The sequence below is a fragment of the Pristis pectinata genome, chromosome 7 (assembly GCF_009764475.1).
Source record: "Pristis pectinata isolate sPriPec2 chromosome 7, sPriPec2.1.pri, whole genome shotgun sequence".
Classification (NCBI taxonomy): domain Eukaryota; kingdom Metazoa; phylum Chordata; class Chondrichthyes; order Rhinopristiformes; family Pristidae; genus Pristis; species Pristis pectinata.
Genome location: NC_067411.1, coordinates 613,255 through 636,274, shown reverse-complemented (window position 1 = coordinate 636,274; position 23,020 = coordinate 613,255). Strand labels below are relative to the sequence as shown.

The 23,020-nt window shown below is 42.6% G+C and overlaps 1 protein-coding gene across 1 annotated transcript in view; it reads right to left on the bottom strand.

Moving 5' to 3' along the window:
- LOC127572471 (nipped-B-like protein) overlaps positions 1-23,020 on the bottom strand; it is a 469,472-nt gene that overhangs the window by 321,829 nt on the left and 124,623 nt on the right. Inside the window, exon 7 of the mRNA XM_052019793.1 lies at positions 2,316-2,476. Within this exon, the coding sequence (XP_051875753.1) occupies positions 2,316-2,476 (161 nt within the window). The remainder of the gene's footprint in view (positions 1-2,315; positions 2,477-23,020) is intronic.

The following is a 23,020-nucleotide window of genomic DNA, read 5'->3' as shown; positions in this document are numbered from 1 at the left end:
TTTCCCACCCTTCCTTTCTGAGCAGCAGTACCAGTCCCAGTACCAGAGACCTGGTAAGTGCAGCTAGGCCCCTGCAGGTCATCCCCCTCAACAGCCAAGGCGGAAAACCTGTTTCTGAGGGGAAACGCCTCCAGGGTTCCCTACTCTGTCTGCCTGCCTGACTTCTTCTTCCTCTTCCCTCCCCTGACAGTCACCATTCTATCTGCATCCTGAACCTCAGATGTACCTGCTCTAAGGGGGGTGACTGCCTCCTGATGGACTGTGTCCACATAACTCTCTCCCTCCCTTATGCTGCGCAGTGTTTGTAGCTGTGACTCCAGCTCATCAACTCTGAGCCGAAGTTCATCCAGCCTCAAGCACTTACTGCAGATGTGGCCATCGTGGACCGCAGCAAGGTTCACGAGTTCCCACATCAAACAGCTGCAGCATATGACAATGTCCTCCATCTGACTACCTTGTTTTTACCCCCTAGTTAATCCCACTTACAAATCTATAATAGACAACAGGTAAACCTTACCTTTACCTACTTACCAGTTACTTACCCTCCTTGCCCCTTCACGCCGAGCTCCCTCTCACTCCGCTGCCCGCTCTATAGGCTGTTTGCTTTCTTAAGCTGCCCGCGCCACGCCTGCGCAGTCCAGCCCCCACTCGATTAGTTAGAAAAAACTTTTAAAACACTTACTAAAGAAAGTTATAAAAATTAACCCTTACACTTAAAACCCTAACAAAAACTAACCCTTACACTTAAAACCCTAATTAAAGTGATAAACAGAAAAAACTGAGAAGAAGAGTTGGGACATCATGCTTCAGCTGCATAAAACATTGGTTAGACCATACAGTTCCGATCACTCAAAGAGGATGTGGTAGCAATAGAGAGACTGCAGAAGAGATGCAGCAGGATGTTGTCTAGAATGGAGGGCTGCATACAAGGAGAGATTGGATAGGCTGGGTTTATTCTCACTGGAATGTAGGAGGCTGAGGGGTGACCTTATAGAGGTCGTAATTATAAAATTACGAGAGACATAGATAAGATAGATAATCAGAATCTTTATCCCAGGGAACTAGCAGGCATGGGTTCAAAAGTGAGAGGGAAGAAATTTAGAGACACAGGAGACTGCAGATGCTGGAATTGGGAGCATCAAACAATCAGCTGGAGGAACCCAGTGGGGCAAGCAGCATCTGTGGAAGAAAAGGAATTGTCGATGTTTCAGGTTGAGATCCTGTATCAGAACTAACAGTGGATAGGCCAGTATATAGAAGAGGAGAGGAGTGGTGAGAAAGGAGTCAGAGGTGACAGGCAGATTGTGCCAGGTAGGAGAGGGGAGCAGGGGTGGAGTGAATGAGAGATGGAAGCAGGCAAAGAGAGAGAAAAAATAAATTCTAAAAAACTTCAGAAAATCCATCTGCCTCTCAATTTTTTTATTGCTTTATCTGCCTCCATCACCCATTCCTGGGCCAAAGAGCCTGCTCCTGTACTGTTCCATGTTCTACTTGGAAAAATTTCATATTTCATTGACAATTGAAGAGATTCCCCAGAGATATTATTACTCAGGAAGACCTGACAAATTATTAAACCAAACTGGAGCTAGCCAATATCCAAAACAGCAATAACCTTCAAGAATAGGAACATTTTTACTAGCTTTCTTAACCTAAATACTAGAGATGGGCAGCTTTAACAACCATCTACTGTATAACTTGTTCAAAAAAAGGACTGAGATTTCAGATTTCCCCTGCTATGATAGAGGGAGAACTGCAGATGTGGAAGACTAATGACCAGAATAATGACAAAGTTTAGTTTAGTTCAACTTTAAAGAAAAATACACTCAGATTGAAAACCTCTCACTGATTGAAAACAATTTACATTTTGGTTGAATAAGTATGAAAACTCCTGCTAAACTATACAACAACACTGTTAAATACATCAACCCACACTGTCCTCTATCAGCGTAGGAGCAAGCAATGCGAGTACACTATCAAATCCCAAGGACAATCCTTAACCTACAACTTTAAAGCAGCATTTTATCCGAGAATTTTGTGCAGATTGTATTCAGAGCAGAGACTTCTGTGTTTAAGCTTTATCATCTAAGTACTGGAAAACAGGGGGTATTATCTAGGCATCAACTGCATCAATCATTAATTCTCACTGTGTGCTGTACAGAGGTTAAACCCCATCTAAAATCCAAAATGCAATTTTACCAGGAAATACTTAAAGTATGTTAGGGTTCAGACTTCAACTTGAACAGAATGGACCCAGATTGCAGTTCAACCTTGAATGAACAAATGACATTTTCTGTATCAATTACAAATTTTCCCACCTCTGATCCAAGCCGATGAACCATGTGAATGTAGTCCTCATTTGATCCATGTCTGGAATTATCTGAATGGTGATTGGATGAAGAGCCCGACAACTGACTTGTCACTTTACTATCATGAATATTCCGCATGCCACTGGGAATCATGGGGCTTGAAACAGAAGCTGAAAAGCACAATAAACCATGTCAAAGAAGCCATTCTATGTGTATGGGGTACACAACTCACGTGCTAAAACATACTTCAATCCCAAGCCCCTGCTGTAAAACTAAGGGAAACAACATGCTTCATGGAAGGTAACATCAGCGATGATGCACAGTCAAACTGGAGCAATGTGTTATTTTACTTAAAGGCAACTTCTCTTAAGCATGAATTTTACTTAACCTGGATATTAAAACTACTAAGTTAAAAACACAAAAATACAATGCAGGAATTCATTCTCCAAAAGTGTGGTGGGAGTGGATTCCATCATGGCTTTTTAGAAAGAAATTACATTTTCAAAAAGGAAATGCTTACAACTATGGTTGCAAATACAGCTTCTTATAAAAAGCCAGCAAGAGCTCACTGAACCAAAAACTTCTGACTGTGCTGTAACCTTTCAACAATGCAATGTCCAGGCTAGGAAACATCCTTGAAGAGAGTGAGCTTCAGGTCAATAACCATTTATCAGAATTGGAAGTATTTGGAAATGATACATCTTGGGGAAAGCAAAGATAATGTCTGCTGAAAAATTAAATGATAAAAGGGAGGAGGTACAAGACAAAACTAAGCATTCAAAGGACAAGATTGCAAATTATTTACTATGGAAAGGCGACAGTGATCGAGGAATGGATCAAATGTCAGACAGGTGCTTTCAGAATTGTAAAATAGGAGAAGCTTTGTTTGAGAGATCTTGATCCACTCCTCAATCATGCCCAATAGCTTTCACAAGCAGCTCTCCTTCCACTTCCTCCATTCTCACTGCCCAGGAACCAAAACATACTTTCCTGATGAACAAGCAACTTATTCCTGAATTTAGTGTTGTGTACCCACTACCCTGCCAACAGCTTCCTGCACTATTCCAGTGGAGCTCAATACAAGCTTCAGGAATCAAATCTCAGCTTCACATTGCAGCCTTCAAGAATCAGTATAGAGTTCAATTTCAGATTCTTGGGGCACCAAGACCAATCCCAAAAAGTGGAACACATCAAGCCGGACAGGGTGCGCCTCAATGTGGCTGGGATCAATATCCTCACAGCCAGGTTTATAGTGTTATTAGGGAAGGTTTAAACAAACTTAGCAGAGGGATGGGAATGTTACAAAAGCAAGGAAAACAGAATTGAAAATGGAAAGCAAAAATTACCGAGAGAGCTCGAAAGGCAAACAAAACAAGTTGAAATATACAAAAAAGGACTCTAACAGAATGAAATGGCATTTACCCAAAATGCCACGGGTTTGATCACACTGTCAGAGTTGTACAGCTCAAATACGACCCTTTGGTCCATCACAATCCATGGCAACCTTTTTGCCCATCTACACTAATCCCGTTTATCTGCGTTAGGACCGTATCCTCCTCGGCCTAGCCTAGCGTCCATCTAAATGCCTCAAGTGTAGTAATTGTATCCGGTTCCATCACCTCTTCTGGCAGCACATTCCATATACGGACCACCTTCTATGTGAAGAATATGGAACAATCTGCCAGAAGAAACAGTAGAGGCATGTACAATTACAACATTCAAGACATTTGGAGAGATACAAGGATGGTAAAGGTTTAGAGGGATATGGGCCAAACATAGGAAAACAATGGCTCAGGTGGCAAACCAAAATAAAAATTCTCCCTCAGGGCCTTAGCAATCTCTTCGTTTCCCATAGCATTCTGAAATGGACCTCATCTGGCCCTGGGAATTTAATCCACCCTGAGAATAAAGAACAGTACAGCATAGGAACAGACCCTTTGGCCCATGACGTCTGTGCCAACCATAATGCCAAATTAAACTGATCCTGTCTGCCTGCTCGTGATCCATATCCCTCCATTCCCTGCTTATTCATGTGTCCATCCAAGGATCTTTTAAAATACCATTATCTATCTGCCTCCACCACCAGCCTTAGCATCACATTCCAGGCACCCACCATTCTGTAAAAAAAACTTGCCCTCTCCTTGAAACTTTCCCCCTCTCACCTTAAAACTGAACTCTCTAGTACTTGATATTTCCATCCTGTAAAATGAAACTCTGATTGTCTACTCTATCTATGCTTCTCATAATTTTACAAACTTTATCAGGTCACCCCTCACACCTCTCAGCCTTCAACCCTCCAGAGAAAGCAATCCAAGTTTGCCCAACTTCTCCTTGTCACTAATACTCTAATCTGACAACATTCTGGTAAACCTCTTCTGCACCCTCTCCAAAGCCTCCACATCCTTCCTGTAATGCAGCAACCAGAACTGCACACAATATTCCAAAGGTGGCTGAACTGAAGTTTTATACAGCTGCAACATAACATCCCAACTTCTATAGTCAGTACCCTGACAGATGAGAAGACAAGCATACCATATGCCTCTTTATCACCCTATCTATTTGTGTTGCCACTTTCAGGGAGCTATGGATTTGCACCCCAAAATCCTTCTGTACATCAATGCTCCTAAGGATCCTGCCAGTTACTGTACACCTTCTCCTTATATTTGACCTCCCAAAGTGCAACACCTCACTTTTGGAACACAGAACGGTACAGACTTGAACAAACCATTCCACTCATGATATCTGTGCTGAATATGACGCCAAATTCAACTAAAGCTTTTCTGGCTTCACATGATCCCCTTCTCTCCGTTCTCAGCATATTAATCTCTATCTAAAAGCTCCTTAAATACCACTATTGTATCTGCTTCCACCACTCCCCTTGGCAGCACGTTCCAGGCACCTTCCACTGTATTACAAAAAAACTTGCCCCACACATCTCTTAAATTTTCCCCCTCTCACCTTAAATGCATCTCCTCTAGTATTTGACATTTATATCCTGAGAAAAAGATTCTGACCGTCTCCCCCGTCTATGCCTCTCATAATTTTTTATAACCTTCTATCAAGTCTTCCCTCAGAGGAATAGATAGAGTGGACAGCCAGCGCCTCTTTCCCAGGGCACCAGTGCTCAATACAAGAGGGCATGGCTTTATGGTAATGGAGGGTGGAGTTAAAGGGAGACGTCAGAGGGAGGTTTTTCACCCAGAGATTGGTTGGTGCATAGAATGTGCTGCCTGGGGTGGTGGTGGAGGCTGATACGTTGGTCAAGTTCAAGAGATTATTAGATAAGCATATGGAGGAATTTAAGATAGAGGGATATGTGGGACGAAGGGGTTAGATAGTCTTAGGAGTAGTTTGAAGGTCGGCACAACATGGTGGGCTGAAGGGCCTGTATTGTTCTATGGTTCTCAGCCTCCAATGCTCCAGAGAAGTCAACCCAAGTTTAGCCAACCTCCCCTTATAGCTCATACCTTTCAATCCATGCAGCATCCTGGCTGTAAAACATGCCCCGCACAAAACCATGCTGACTGTCCCTAATAAGCTATGCTTTTCCAAATGTGAGTAAATTCTATCCCTAAGAATCTTCTCCAATAATTTCCCTACCACTGGTGCAAGGATCACCACCATCTAATTTTCTAGATTATCCTTATTGCTCTTCTTAAACAAAGGAACAACATTGGCTACTCTCTAGTCCTCTGGGACCTCGCATGTGGTAAGAGAGGATAAAGAGCCCCAGTACTTTTGCCTCTTTCAATAACCTGGGATGGATTCCATCAATTCCGGGGATGTCGGGACTGTCTTATGCTGAGAGGTTGGAGAGACTGGGATTGTACACGCTGGAATTGAGAAGATTGAGAGGGGATCTGATTGAAACATACAGGATTATTAAGGGATTGGACAAGATAGAGACAGGAAATATGTTCCAGATGTTGGGGAAGTCCAGGACCAGGGGGCATGATTTAAGAATAAGGGCTAGGCCATTTAGGACAGAGGTGAGGAAAAACTTCTTCTCCCAGAGGGTTGTGAATTTGTGGAATGCACTGCCTCAGAGGGCAGTGGAGGCCAATTCTCTGGGCACTTTCAAGAAGGAGCTAGATAGGTTTCTTATAGATAGGGGAATCAAGGGATATGGGGACAAGGCTGGAACAGGATATTGATTGTTGAGGATCAGCCATGATCTCAAAATGACAGTGCAGACTCGAAGGGCCAAATGGTCTACTTCTGCTCCTATTGTCTATTGTCTATCTATTGTCTACTGACATCCACTTTAATGTCCTTCAATAGACCCAACACAGCCTCCTTCTATCAACATGTCCTAGCTTATTAGCCTATCCCACATTGATCTCACCATCCTCCACATCCTCCTCCTTGGCGAATACTGTCGTGAAATATTCATTTAGTACCTTGCCCACGCCCTATGGTTCCAGGCACAAACTGCCTTCCTTGTCCTTGAGTGGTCCTACTCTCTCCCCAACTACCCTCTTGTTTTTAATGTAAGAATAAAACACCTTTGAGTTTTCTTTAACCCAACTTGCCAAGGATTTTTCATGGCCCCTGCTTCAGGTCTTTCCTGCTTTCTTTAAATTCTTTAAGGGTCCTGTCCACTTTCTAAACCTTACAAATGCTTCCCTTTTGTTTTGATAGTCAGTCCTATATCCAGGGTGGAAATATCAAATACCAGAAGGCATAGATAGATAGTTATCTTTATTAGTCACATATACATCGAAACACAGTGAAATGCATCTTTGCACAGTGTTCAAGGGGCAGCCCACAAGTGTCACTGTGCTTCCGGCGCCAACATGGACTTAAGATTTAAGGTGAGAAGGTGAAAGTTTAAAGGAGATTTATGAGGCAATTTTTTAAAAATATATACAGAGTGATAAAGTGCCTGGGCACACTGCCAGGGGAGCTAGTGGAAGAAGATGCGATAGCAACTTTTTGGAGGCATTTAGATAGATACATGCACAGGCAGAGAATTGAGGGATATAGACCACATGCACCTGATTGCACTGCACTTTCTTTGCAGCTGTGACACTTTACTCTGTACTGTTATTGTTTTTACCTACACTACCCCAATGCACTCTGTACTAACCCAATGTAACTGCAGTGTGTAATGAATTGATCTGTACGATCGATATACAAGACAGGTTTTTCACTGTACCTCAGTACAAGTGACAATAATAAACCAATACCAATACCACATGCAGGCAGATGTGCTGTCTAAATTGGTATTGTAGTTGGCGTAGCCATCATAGTCTGAAGGGCTTATTCCTGTGCTGTACTGTTCTATGTTCTGTTTTATGTTCTATGTAGCAAGCCCAACAAGGGAGCGAGCAATTATGGATTTAGTTTATGAGAACAAGGCTGGGCAGTAAAAGGAATTATAAGTAGGAAACCATTTTCTGTGGTGGTATCATAATTCAATTATGGTTATGGAAGAGGACCAAGATAAAATTAGGGAAAGCCCATGTTAGCAGTGCTTCATCAAGAGTGGATTGGAAACGGTCAGAGTTTTACAGCACGGAAGCAGGCCCTTCATCCCAAATGGTCCATGCCAACCACAGCATCCTCCCTGTTAGTCCCAGTTGCCCATATTCGGCCCACAACCCTCCAATCCCCTCCCCTCCATGTACCTATCCAAATGCCTGTTAAATGTTGCAATTGTACTTGCCTCAACCACTTCCTCTGGCACCTCATTCAAGGTACTCACTAACTTCTGTGTAAAGAAGTTACCTCTCATGTCTCTTTTAGATCTCTCCCTTCTTATCTTGTATCTGTGCCCTCTAGTTTTGGACTCCCCGACCCTAGGGACAAGTTACAAAGGTGAATCAATCCTGAACCAAAAGGAGACATTTAAGAATTACTCAGGTGATTCAGGGTAAAAGGATGACATTGCCAAATCTAGAGCACCCTGGATGACATTATGCATAGAGGGTCAGATAGAGCAAAAGACAAAAGCTTATAGTGGACCAAAGAGCCCATTTCTTTGCTATACGTTTCTATGATTCTACGTCAGACACCAAGAGCACAGTGATGTAGAAGACCAGAAGACTGTAGAAAATGTACAAGTAAAATTAAAGGGAAACTAAGAAAGAAAGCTACAGAGGTCCATGAAAAATACTTAGAAGTAAAATCCAAAGATATTTTACAAGTACATAAACAGCAAGATGATTACAAAGGACAGGGCTGATAAGGAATCAGAAAAAGTGATTTGCATGGAGACTGAGTATGTGGCTAAAGTTAATGATGAATATTTTGCTGGTGTCTTCACAAAAGAGGATGATACCAATGTCGTAGCTACAAAAGAAATGCCCGTTAACATTGTAACATTGTTTAACAAGGGAGGAAGAAATAAACTAATTAACAGGCCAGTTATTTTAAATTCAGTGATGAGCAAATTATTTGAATCAATTTTAAGGAATAGTATAAGGTTCACTTCAAAAGTACAGATTAGTCAGGGACAGACTGCATGGACTTAATAAAGGAAGTTTGTATCTGACTAAAGATTGAGTTTTGTTTTGAGGTGGTATGGTGGATTGAGGTGGTATGGTGGATTGAGGTGGTATGGTGGATTGAGGTGGTATGGTGGATTGAGGTGGTATGGTGGATTGAGGTGGTATGGTGGATTGAGGTGGTATGGTGGATTGAGGTGGTATGGTGGATTGAGGTGGTATGGTGGATTGAGGTGGTATGGTGGATTGAGGTGGTATGGTGGATTGAGGTGGTATGGTGGATTGAGGTGGTATGGTGGATTGAGGTGGTATGGTGGATTGAGGTGGTATGGTGGATTGAGGTGGTATGGTGGATTGAGGTGGTATGGTGGATTGAGGTGGTATGGTGGATTGAGGTGGTATGGTGGATTGAGGTGGTATGGTGGATTGAGGTGGCTGGGGGGGGACGCTCTTGGTTGATGAGTGTGTAATGAAGTCAGAATCATACAGCACAGAAACTGGCCTTTCGACCCACCACATCCACGCTAACCATTTTGCTCATCTACACTAATCCCATTTGCCCGCATTAGGACCAATCCTTCTATGCCTTGCCTATTTTTAAGCTGTCTAAATTCCTATTAAGCATACTAATTAGATAACAATTAGTCAATCAGTGAGGGTCAGCAGGGACGTGCCAAATTTCTTTAGCCTTTTGAGGAAATAGAGGTGCTGGTGCCCTTTCTTGGCCAAAGAGTCTACGTGGTTGGACCACGACAAGCTCCTGGTGATACTTGAACTTAGGAACTTGAAGGTCTCAACCATCTCCACCTTAGCATCATTGATACATACAGGGGCGTGTACTCAGTCCCACTTCTGAAGTCAATGACCAGCTCTTTTGTCCAATCTTTATAACAAAGACACCAATGTTACATTCCTATTTATTGACTACAGCTTCGCCTTCAAACCATATTTCCAAAGAAAGTCATCTCCAAACTCTGAGACTTCAGACTCGGCATCCTCCTCCACAACTGGATCCTTGACATCCTGACCAACAGTCCACAATTGTGGATTCAAGTCCCCCTCCCAGCATACTACCAGCTGACATCTAGACCATTAAGAACAAAGTTGAACTAAAAGAAAGACTGACCTATCAAAGGAACTGAGGGACTGCTGTGTACTCTGTCTCACTGAAATGTGGCTTCACCTGACTGCGCCATACAACCTGAGGGCTTCTCAACTCACCAGATGGACCATATGGTGCCCTCGGGCAAAGCAAGAGGAGGGGTCAACACATTGTGGTGCTCGAATGTGACGGTTCTGGTGAGTTCTTGCTCACATGACATGGAACATCTAATGGCGAAGTTCTGTCCATACCACCTGCCATGGGAGTTCACTTCAGCTATCTTGATGGCAGTCTAAATCCCACCCCAAGCGGGCATGAAACCTGCACTCAATGAACTATACTCTGTGAGCAATATCCTAAAGCCCTCTTCATCACAGCCAGTGACTTCAACCAGACCAACTTCAAGAGTGTGTTACCAAAATACTACCAGCACATCTCCTGTCCTACCAGGGACTCCAAACACCCATGACCATTGCTACACAACCATCAAGGACACCTACCGAGCCACCCCCCTACCCTTTGGTCAATTGACCACACTTGGGTCAATCAGACCACCAAGCTGTGCTCCTTCTCTCTGCATACAAACAGAAGCTGAAATGTGAGGATCCAGTACAAAAAGTCGTACAGTGCTGGTCTGAGGAAATAGATGTGCTTCTATGGAACTGCTTTGAGTCAGTAGACTAATCCATATTCAAAGACTCAGCAGCCAGCCAAGATGAGTATGTCACCACCATCACAGACTTTATCAGCAAGTGTGTAGAGGATCATGTACCTCTATATACTTGCTTCCTGGGTGTTCCCAAACCAGAAATCATGGATAAACTAGGAGATCCACTCCTTACTGACCTATACAAGAAATTGATAGGTGACCTCCATAAAGCTATCAGGGACGCAAAGAGACAGCACCAGCCTAAAATTGAGTCCCAGAGCAACCACCAGTTGTGACAGGGCTTACATGCTATAACGGACTACAAAATAAAATGGGGCAGCATCGCTGACAACAGCACATCCCTTCCCAATGAGCTTAACACATTCTATGAATGTTTTAAACAGAAGGGGATTAGATTGTCACCACCTGCCCTGACAGCCTCTAATGCACCTGAACCTAGTCACTGTTGCAGACATCAGATCAGTCTTCCAGAGAGTAAACCTGTGGAAAGCATCTGGCCCAGATGGCATTCCTGGCCATGTCCTAGATCTTGTACAGACCAGCTGGTGGGGGTATTTGCATTTCCCTACTTCAATCTGGGGTTCCCACCTATTTTGAAGAAGACCACGATCATCCTGGTACCCAAGAAAGATAAGGTAATGTGCCCGGTGGCTCTGATATCCACCATCATGAAGCACTTCAAGAGGCTGGTCATAGCACACATTAACTCCAGATAACAGGCAATCTTCACCCACTGCAATTCGCCTACTGGCAAAACAGGTCCACAGCAGACACCATCTCCCTGGCCCTACACTCATCTCTGGAACAACTGGACAGTAAAGATGCCTATGTTAGACTATTGTTTATTGACTACATCTCCACTTTCAATACTATAATTCCAAGCAAACTCATCTCTAAACTCCTAGACCTGGGACTCAACACCTCCCTAGACTTCCTGACCAACAAACCACAATCATTAAGGATAGACAGCAACTCCTCTGCCACAATTATCCTCAACACTGATGCCCCACAAGGCTGCGTCATCAGCCCCCAACTTTATTCCTTTTACACTCACAACTGTGGGGCCAGATTCTACTCTAATTCACCTACAAATTTGCAGATGATACCACCATAGTGGGCCAAATCAAATAACAATGAGTCGGAGTACAGGAAGGAGATATAGAGCCTAGTGGCATGGTATCATGACAACAACTTTTCCCACAATGTCAGCAAAACAAAAGAGCTGGTCATTGACTTCAGGAAGGGAGTGGGGTGCACACTCTCCTGTTTACATCTATGGTGCTGAAGTTGGGAGCTTGAAGTTCGTAGGACTGAACATCACCAATAGCCTGTCCTGGTCCAACCACATTGATGCTACGGCGAAGAAAGTTCATTAGCACTTCTGCTTCCATGGTAGGCTAAAGAAATTTAGCATGTTCCCTGTGAACCCTCACCAATTTTTGTTGATGCACCATAGAAAGCATCCTATCCAGATGCATCACAGCTTGATATGGCAACTGCTCTGCCCAAGCAGAGAGTTGTGGACAAAGCTCAGCACATTATAGAACCCAGCCTCCTCTTTTGTCTACATTTCTCACTGCCTCAGTAAAGCAGCCAACATAATCAAAGATCCCACCCACCCTAGACCTCTTCTTCTCCCTCCCACCAGGCAGAAGATGCAAAATCCTGAAAGCATATACCACCAGGCTCAAGGACAACTATCGCGCTGTTATAAGACTACTGAACAGTCCCCTAGTATGATAAAATGTACTCTTGACCTCACAATCTACCTCGTTATGGCCTTGTATCTTACTGTCTGCCTGCACTGCACTTTCTCTATGTGTAACACTTTATTCTGCATTCTGTTATTGTTTTCCCTGGTACTGTTGTAATGAAATGATCTGTATGGATGCTATTCAAAACAAAGTTTTTCCACTGTACCTCGGTACACATGACAATAATAAACCAATTAACCAATTTATTTACCAATCAGTAGGATACGTACCAACACCTCCGCCACAATTATCCTCAACACTGGTGCCCCGCATGATTGTGTCCTCAGCCCCTTACATTACTCCTTACTGTATATACTCACGACGGTGTGGCCAGATTCTGTTCGAACTCCATCTACAAGTTCATAGATGACACCAGGAAGTAGGGTGGAGTATGTACCAATGGTGCCAAGGTGGAAATGGTTCAGTGCTTTAAGTTACTCGGTGTAAGTATCACCAATAGTTTGTCCTGGTCCATGTGCTTGTTGAAGAAAGCACATTCAGTATCTCTACTTTCTCAAAAGGCTGAGGAAATTTGGTATGTCCCCAATGACCCTCACCAGTTTTTATAGTTGCACCACAGAAAGCATCCTATTCAGATGCATCACAGCTTGGTATGGCAACTCATCTGCCTGAGACCTGCCAGCCAATGTAATCAAAGACCCTTCCCATCGCGGTCATTCTTTCTCCCAACCACAAACCACGCCCCCCCCCCACAAAAAAAAATCAGGCAGAAGATACAAAAGCTTGAAACCCACACAACCAGGCTCAACAACAGCTTCCATCCTGCTGTTATAAGACTCTTGAATGGACTTCTTGTATGATAAAGACGTACTCTTGATCTCTTAATCTACCTTGTCATGGCCCTTGCACCTTATTTATCTGCACTGCACTCTCTGTAACTAGCACTTTATTTCACATTGTTATTGCTTTTCCCTTGTATTATTTCAATGTACTGATGTGATGAAATGATTTGTATGGATGGCATGCAAAACAAAGTTTTTCCACTATCTCAGTACATGTGACAATAATAAACCAATTAATTGTATCTGATTCCACCAACTCCTCTTGCAGCGCATTCCAAAAATCAACCAGAGTCAAAACTTAACCATCAGCTCTCCATTAAAACTCCAACCTCTCACCTTAAAACTATGCCCTCTTGCTTTTGATACCCCCATCATGGGGTAAAAATTCTGATCATATACCCTACGTCTCTCAATCTTGTCTACTTTTATCAGGTAACCCTTCAGCCTCCTTTGCTCCAGGGAAAACAAGTACAGCCGATCCAATCTCTCCCCATAACGCAAGTCCTCCACTCCAAGCGATATTCTGGCGAATCTCCCCCGCACTCTCTCTAGTACATTCACATCCTCCTTATAGTGTGGCAACCAGAAATGCACACTATACTCCAAGAGTGACCTTGCCAATGTTTTGTAAAGTTGTAACATAACATCCCAACTCTTGATTCTATGCCCCAAATTATGAAGGCAAGCATATGTGTTCTTCACCATCCTATGAACCTGTCCACCTTTCAGTGAATTATGGACTTAGACCCCTAGGTCCCTTGTTTCATCACCATTCATTAGTGCCCTACCATTTACTGTACATATCCTATCCCTATTTGACTTCCCAAAATGCAGCTCCTATTTGTCGGGATTAAATTCCATCTGCCAATGCTCTGCCCAACCCATATAGTAGGGTTGCCAATAAAGTAAAAGTCCACAGGATCTAAGGAAGAGTGGCAAACGAGATCTAAAGCTGGCTCAATGGTGGAAAGTGAAGGATAATGGTTGCTGATGTGACTAGAAAGCAATGATAAATAGCGTTCAGTTCTTGGTCCCTTTCTTTTTCTTTTGATAATATTAATGACTTATACTGTATAAAATTAGAGAGTTTGACAAAGTTTGCAGATGATACAAAAATTGGCCATGTGACAGTGAGGAACTCAGTCAACTTGACAGCAATAATAAAAACAGAAAATATAGGAAACATTCAACATATTAGGCACCATCTGTGGAAAGAGAAGCAGAGTGAACTTTTCAGGTCCAAGACCCTTCATCAGAACTTCCATCTTGACATCAGGAGGAAAAAAACCAGCACATATTAAGTGATGATGGAGTATTTGGAATAAATAGGATTCAGTACAGTCAACACAAGAAAATAGGAGCAAGAGTAGGCCACAAGGCACCTCAAGCTTGCCCCACCACTCAACATAATCATGGCTGAGCTATGCTGGCATCAACTCCTCTTCTGTCAGAGTTCCCCATAACCCTTAATTCCTTGTTATTTCAAATATTTATCTACCTCCACCTTAAATAAATCTAATTATCTGGGCTCCACCACCCTCTGGTCAGAGAATTCCAGAGATTCACAACCCTCAGAGAACATCATGTTTAACAAATCTGTTGGAATCTGAGGTTCGATCTAGGAGACAGGTGTGGGCAAATATGGTGTATTTGGACTTCCAGACAACTTTCAAAGTGCCATACAATAATATTATTAAACAAACTGAAGAACACATAGGACTGGGGTTAATATACTGCTGTGGCTTGAAGTCTGGCTAAAAGACAAACACTGAAGCAATAGGAGGCTGTGATCTGTGGGATGTCCCATATATCTATGCCGGGCTCCAGTTGTTCACAGTCTGTATCAATGCTTTGCATGAGAGGATCAAGTGAAATTCATGCATGTATGCTCATAACATAAAGCAAGCTGGCAGTATGGACAGTGAGGAGACTGCAGAAAAGCTATGTTGGTATATGGAACTCAGATCTCTCTGAACCTAACACTTAAGTATAATCACTATTTTACTTACCTGACAGACTGGTAACAGAATATGTGGAAAAATGAGGCCATCCACTCCGGGAGAAAAATAAGAGCAGAATATTTTATTTTTAAATAGTGATTATACTTAAGTGTTGGGGTTCAGAGAGACCTGGGTTTCCATATACTGTATGTGAATCAGGTACAGTAAACAAAAGGAAGATAAATGGTATGTTTGCCATTATTGCAAGAGGATTTGAGTATTGGCATCCTGGTGAAATTATAGAGTGTTGATGAGACAACATCTGGAATGCTGTGCACAGCTCTGGTCTCCTTACCCAAGAATTTGCATGGATTACAAAAATTACAACTATGTTGGCACAATTGCAAAACTGCAGCTATGAGTATTGATTAAGCAGCATCACAAAGCTCAGAAGCAGGTTCTTCCCCCCCACCATCAGGCAGAAGATACAAGAACTTGAAAGCACATACCACCATGCTTAAGGATGGCTTCTATCCCGCTGTCATAAGACTATTGAACTGTCCCCTAATACGATAAGGACTCTTGACCTCACAATCTACTTCAATAAGGTGCAAGGCCATAATGTCCACCTGCACTGCACTTTCTCTGTAACTGTAAAACTTTATTCTGCATTCTGTTATTGTATTCGCTTGCACCACCTCAATGCACTGATCGTAATTAAATGATCTGCATGGACGGCATGCAAAGCAAGATTTTCCACTGTGTGACAATAATAAACCAAATTTACCAATTAATGGGTCCTTCGGCCTAACTCATCCATGCTGACCAAGATATCTTTCTGAGCTTGTCCCATTTGCCCGAGTTTGGCCTGTATCCATCTAAACCTTTCCTATCCATGTACCTGTCCAAATGTCTAAGGTTATGAATACTTTGCTTCAGTATTCACCAGAGAGAGGGACCTTGACGTTCGTAAGGATGGCGTACAACAGGCTGATATACTGGGGCATGTTGACGTGAGGAAAGATGATGTGCTGGAACATCTGAAAAACATTACAATAGATAAGTCATCGGGGCCAGAGAGGATCCAAGATAATATCCGAGGTTATTATGGGAAGCTAGGGAAGAGATTGCTGAGCCCTTGGCGATGATCTTTGCGTCCTCACTGGCCTAGTGCCAGATGATCGGAGAGTGTCAAATGTTGTTCCTTTATTCAAGAAAGGGAGTAGGGATAACCCTGGGAATTACAGACCAGTGAGTCATACTTCAATGGTGGGCAAATTATTGGAGAAGATTCTTAGAGACAGGATTTATGGGCATTTGGAGAAGCACAGGCTGAATAGGGACAGTCAGCATGGCTTTGTGAGGGGCAGGTCGTGCCTCACAAGCCTGATTGAATTCTTGAGGATTTGACAAAACACATTGATGAAGATAGAGCAGTGGATGTGGTGTACATGGATTTTCGTAAAGCGTTTGAAAAGGTTCCTCATGGAAGGCTCATTCAGAAAGTCAGGAGGTATGGGATCCAGGGAAACATGGCTGTGTGGATTCAAATTCATGGAAGACAGAGGGTAGTTACGGTATTGGTTTCTTTATTGTCACTTGTACCGAGGTACAGTGAAAAACTTGTCTTGCATACCGATCGTATAGGTCAATTCATTACACAGTGCAGTTACATTGAGTTAGTACAGAGTTCATTGAAGTAGTACAGGTAAAAACAATAACAGTACAAAGTGTCACAGCTACAGAGAAAGTGCAGTGCAATAAGGTGCAAGGTCACAACAAGGTAGATCATGAAGTCATAGTCCATTGTTTAAGGGAACCGTTCAATAGTCTTATCACAGTGGGGTAGAAGCTGTCCTTAAGTCTGGTGGTATGTGCCCTCAGGCTCCTGTATCTTCTACCCAATGGAAGAGGAGAGGAGAGAGAATGACCCAAGTGCGTGGGGTCTTTGATTATGCTGGCTGCTTCACCAACAGAAGAAGTAAAGACAGAGTCCAAGGAGGGGAGGCTGGTGTCTGTGATGCACTGGGCTGTGTCCACAACTCTCTGCAGTTTCTTGCGGTCCTGGGCAGAGCAGTTGACGTACCAAGCCATGATACATCCAGATAGGATGCTTTCTATGGTGCATTGGTAAAAGTTGGTGAGAGTCAAAGGGGACAAACCAAATTTCTTTAGCCTCCTGAGGAAGTAGAAGCACTAGTGAGCTTTCTTGGCCATGGCATCTACATGATTTGACCAGGACAGGCTGTTGGTGATGTTCACTCCCAGGAACTTGAAGCTCTCAACCCTCTCGACCTCAGCACCATTGATGTAAACAGGTGCATGTACGCCACCCCCTTTTCTGAAGTCAATGACCAGCTCTTTTGTTTTGTTGACATTGACAAAGGTTGATGGTAGATGGAGCATATTCTGCCTGGAGGTCGGTGACCAGTGGTGTTCCACAGGAATCTGTTCTGGGACCCCTGCTCTTTGTGATTTTTATAAATGACTTGGATGAGGATGCAGAACGGTGGGTTAGTAAGTTTGCTGATGATACAAAGGTTGGTGGCATTGTGGATAGTGTAGAAGGTTGCTGTAGATTACACCAGGATATTGATAGAATGCAGAGCTGGGCTGAGAAGTGGCAGATGGGGTTCAACCCGGATAAGTGTGAAGTGATACACTTCGGGAGATCAAATTCGAAGGCAGAATACAAGGTTAATGGCAGGACTCTTAGCAATGTGGAGGAATAGACGGATCTTAGAGTCCACGTCCACAGATCCCTCGAGGTTGCCTCGCAGGACGATACAGTTGGCATATGGTGTGTTGGCCTTCATTATTCAGGGTAATGAGTTCAAGAGCCGTGAGGTAATGTTGCAGCTCTGTAGAACTCTAGTTAGACCACACTTGAAGTACTGAGTTCAGTTCTGGTCGCCTCATTATAGGAAGGATGTGGAAGCTTTAGAGACGGGGCAGAGGAGATTTACCAGGATGCTGCCTGGATTGGAAAGCATGTCTTCTGAGGATAGGTTGAGAGAGCTAGGGTTTTTCTCTTTGGAGAGGAGGAGGATGAGAGGTGACTTGATAGAGGTGTACAAGATGATAAGAGGCATAGATCGAGTGGACAGTCAGACTTTTCCCCAGGGTGAAAATGGCTAACATAAGGGGGCATAATTTTAAGGTGACTGGAGGAAGGTAGAAGGGGAAATGTCAGAGGGAAGTTGTTTTTTTTTACACACAGAGCACTGGGCGCGTGAAGAGGTTGTGGGGGCAGATACATTAGGGACATTTAAGAGACTTTTAGATAGACATATGAATGATAGAGAAATGGAGGGCTATGTGGGAGGGAAGGGTTAGATAGCTATTAGAACAGGATAAAATGACGCCATAACATGGTGGGCTGAAGGGTCTGTACTGTACTGGAATGTCCTGTGTTCTGAGTTGGGATGTCAAGTTGCAACAGTACAAGATGTTGGTGATACCACTCTTGGAGTACTGTGTTGAGCTCTGGACGCCTGGCTATAGGAAGAATGTTATTAAGCCAGAAAGGGTGCAGAAAAAATTCACAAGGATGTTGCTGGGACAGGAGGGTTTGAGTTAGAGACACTGGATAGGCTGGGACTTATTTCTCCCTGGAGTGGAGGATGCTGAGGGGTGACCCTACAGAGGTTTATAAAATCATGAGGGGCATAGATAAGGTGACTGGTTGCAGTCTTTTTCCCAGGGTAGAGCAGTCAAAAAAATAGAAAGCAAAGGTTTATGGTGAGAGGGGAAAGATTCAAAGGAGACCCATGGGGTAACTTTGACCACACAGAGAGTGGTCACCTATGGAATGAGCTGCCAGAAGCAGCTCTAGAGCTGTACAATGTTTAAAAGATATTTAGACTGATACATGGATAGAACAGGTTTAAGAGGGAATAGGGACTTAACACAGGCAAATGGTACTAGCTTGGATAGACATTTGGTCAGCATAGACGAGTTGGGTCGAAGTTTCTATGCTGCATAATCTAGAACTCTGATCAACAATTGAAAGCAAATGTATTTATCTGAAAAAAAAGTAGTGCAGGATTTAAGCCTGGACTCTGCATTTTCATTACTATTTGGTGCACCATTGGAAAATCTATACTCTAATGCTGCAAACTTAAATATGTATCAAATCTACATGCATTAGAATCACAGTCATACAGCACAGAAAGAGGGCCTTTGGCCCAGCTTGTCCGTGCCGACCAAGATGCCTTCTAAACCAGCCCCATTTGGCCCATATCCCTCTATACCTTCCCGATGCATGTATCTGTCCAAGTACCTTTTAAACATTGTTAATGAACCTGCCTCAACCACTTAGTCTGGCAGCTCATTACCTATGCAGACCACCCTGAAGTGAAAAAGTTGCCCCTTGGGTTCCTATTAAATCTCTTCCCTCTTACCCTAAACCTATGTTCTCTTGTTCTCAATTCCCCAACGCTGGGGAAAAGATTGTGCCCTCACCCTATAAAAGGTGCCTTTTATACACCTCTTTCTGATTAGCCCTCATTCTCCCATGCTGCATTGAATCACGATTCAGTCAAACCCACTCCATTACTCAGTCCCTCGAATCCAGGCAACGTCCTCATAAATTTGCTCTACACTTTTTCCAGCTTAATGGCATCATTCCTTTAGAAGGGTGACCAAAACTGAACACAATATTCCAAATGCAGCCTCACCACTGTTTGTACAACTGCAACATAACCTCCCAACTTTTGTGCTCAAAGCCCTGACCGATAAAAGCCAGCATGCCAAAAACCTTTTTCACCACCGTCTACCTATGATGCCACTTTCAAGGAACCATGTATTTGTACTCCATGGTCCCTCTGTTCTACAACACTCCCCAGGGCCCTACCATTCACTGGGAAAGTCCTACCCTCATTTATCTTCCCAAAATGTAACACCTTGCACTTAAAGTGAATATCTGAATTAAACTCCATTTGCCATTCCTCAGCCCACTTACCCAGCTGATCAAGATCCCTCTGTAAATTCTGATAACCATTTTCACTGTCAACGACATCATCTAGTGTCATCTGCAAGCTTAGTAACCATGCCTTGTACATTTCCATCAAAATCACTGGTATAGATGACAAATAGCAATGGACCTAGCACTGACCACTGGGGAACACCACTAATTACCAGCGTCCAGTCTGAAAAACAACCTTCCATCACCCTTTGCTTCCTACTATCGAGCCAATTGTGTATCCAATTGGCTAGCTCTCCCTGGATCCCATGCGATCTAACTTTCCACAGCAGCCAACCATGTGGAACATTATCAAAGGCCTTACTGAAGTCCATATAGACTATGTCTACTGGCCTGTCCTCATCGACCTTCTTGGTTACTACTTCAAAAAATTCATTCAAATTAGTGAGACGATCTCCTAAGCACAAAGCCATGCTGATTATCCCTAATCAACCCATCTTTCCAAATGAATGTACATCTTATCCCAGAATCCCCTCTAGCAACTTACCTACCACAGATTTTAGGCTTACTGATTTATAGTTCCCAGGTTTTTCTTTGCAGAACTTCTCAAATAAAGGCACAACATTAGCCACCCTCCAGTCTTTTGGCACTTCACCCATTGCGAATGATGATGCATACATCTCAGCCAGGGCTCCGGCAATTTCTTCTCTAGTTTCTTGCAGTGTTTTAAGATATACCTGATCAGGCCCCAGAGATTTATTGACCTTCATACATTTTAAGTCATCCAGACATCCCCATTAACAATCTTAAGTTCTGAAATCTTCATGTTGTTCTCCATGGTATGAACAGAGGAGAAATAGAGGACCTCACCCAAGTTATTGTGGCTCCACACACAGATACCCTGAAGGGCCCTATTCCCTCCCTGGTTACTCTTTTTCACTTAATATACTTGTAAAATCTCTTTAGAACATAGAACAGCACAGCACAGTACAGGCCTTTTGGCACATGATGTGCCAACCTATATAAACCTACTCTATGATCAATCTAACCCTTTCCTCCTACACAGCCCATAACCCTCCATTTTTCTTACATCCATGTGCCTATCTAAGAGTCTTTTAAATGTCTCTATTGTATCAGCCTCTACCACCACCCCCAGTAGTGCATTCCAGGCACCCACCACTCTGTGTAAAAAAACCTACCTCTGACATCTCCCCTGAACTTTCCTCCTCTGACCTTAAATTGATGTGCTCTGGATTCTCCTTAATCTTCTCCACCATTAAACTCTATAAATATATGGATTTACCAAGATATGTATGAAGTACTTCCATTAAAACATCTCTTTGCCCTTAAGATACAAATATTAGTCTCCAGGTTATCCCAAAAGTACACCCTTTCCTCCTTTGAAGCTGGTACCCACCCAAGCAAGTTTATTGACAAACTTGGATTTAGAGAAAACTTTTAATGCAGAAAAAAAATTCAAGTAGCTTTACTCATGCAAGGAAGAGCCAGAAAGGTTTGAAGAGGGAAGGCATGTGGCATGCAAGCGACCAAAGGTGCATGTCCAAATATTATACTGGACTGATGAGATCATTGTGTAATCACATCTGGATAGTATCCAAAGTGGATGAGATCATAAATATGAACATCAGCAGCCTTTGTAATGGGAAAAAGATGAGGGTCAAAAGCTCAACTTGGGATCAAATAGGATTTCAATATTGATCTATTAGGTTCATGGCTTCGAATTTACAGCTTGCCCAAGACAGCAAAATCATAGCTGACATTTTCAGCAATGGCTTCCCTTTCGTGCAGTTGGTTGATACTTTGGAAAGCGTCAGAAGCTGAGATAAATACACATTAGTCAGTGTCACACAGAATATTTGACCATGACTCCAGTTAAGATAAATTCAATGCTATAAACAAGGTTAGGAACATGACTTTAAATGCATAAATTGGAAAATGACTGCATTTTGAACTTGAAAAAGTTAATTAAAAATGGAGCATTATAAAATATAGAGATTCTGATGCAGAAAGAATAAGTTAGAGCACTATATTTAAAGAATATTTTTTCACTACAAATTAATTTGGATACATTTCTGACATAGTACAGTGCATAAATAACAGGCTTCCACGTATCTTCAAATTCTGAAGGAAAAAATATAAATCCCAGTTAAATCCAAGCTGGAATGATAACTAACACAGGTCGCCTTGCCTCTATTTTCACATCTCTCATTACTTATCCCCCTCATTATACATGGTCTCAAGGGATGGGAGTAACTACCACATGACCCTAGTGCTCTGCAAGGTGCTCTGAAACTAAGTCCAGTTAATAATGAGCATTCTTACAAAGGTTGAGGCACATTGGTTTGGCCCTTAATTATCAATGCCATGGATTTCAGGAACTGCTGTTCAATCTTCAAGAGCTCAGCCCCAAAAGTTCCTCCATATGACACAAGCTACATGGATATCAGAGGGGAGGAGGAAATTGTGGGGTGGGATTGGGAAGATGGTTCCCAAGATGAGCATTTGTTGAAAATTAGGAATCAAAAATGACACTATAACACTCAAAAATTGCATGCTGTATCAATCATCACAGTTTTTTTTTAAATGCCCAAGATTGAAATAAAACAATCCTCCTTGAAGGCACAAAATAAAGGAAAATGTAATGGCATGGTTTTTCCCTAGAACATATAGCTTTCTCTGCAAGTAGTTTAAGAGTATGTCTAACATGAACATTATGCACAATATGTAACAGTCTCTTTCCTTTCATTACCTCCTCTCTTCATTTATAATAGGCACTTCATATATTTGTTAATCTCCGGGAAGAACCTATAGGATCTACCACATAAAAAATGAAACAGCAAAACAACTGCACTGCCAAGCATTAGTTTTATATTATTTTAATTATATAAAATTAATCCATGACATTGGTCACTTGGAATTTATTACTAACCGCAAGTTTGCTTTTCATTATGTCTACTTTAAATCTTTAAAAAAAATGTAAGTAAGACTGTTCTAGGTTTGATACTTCCCAACTTTGCTGTGGCAAAAGACTACTTTGAGCTTTCAATACAA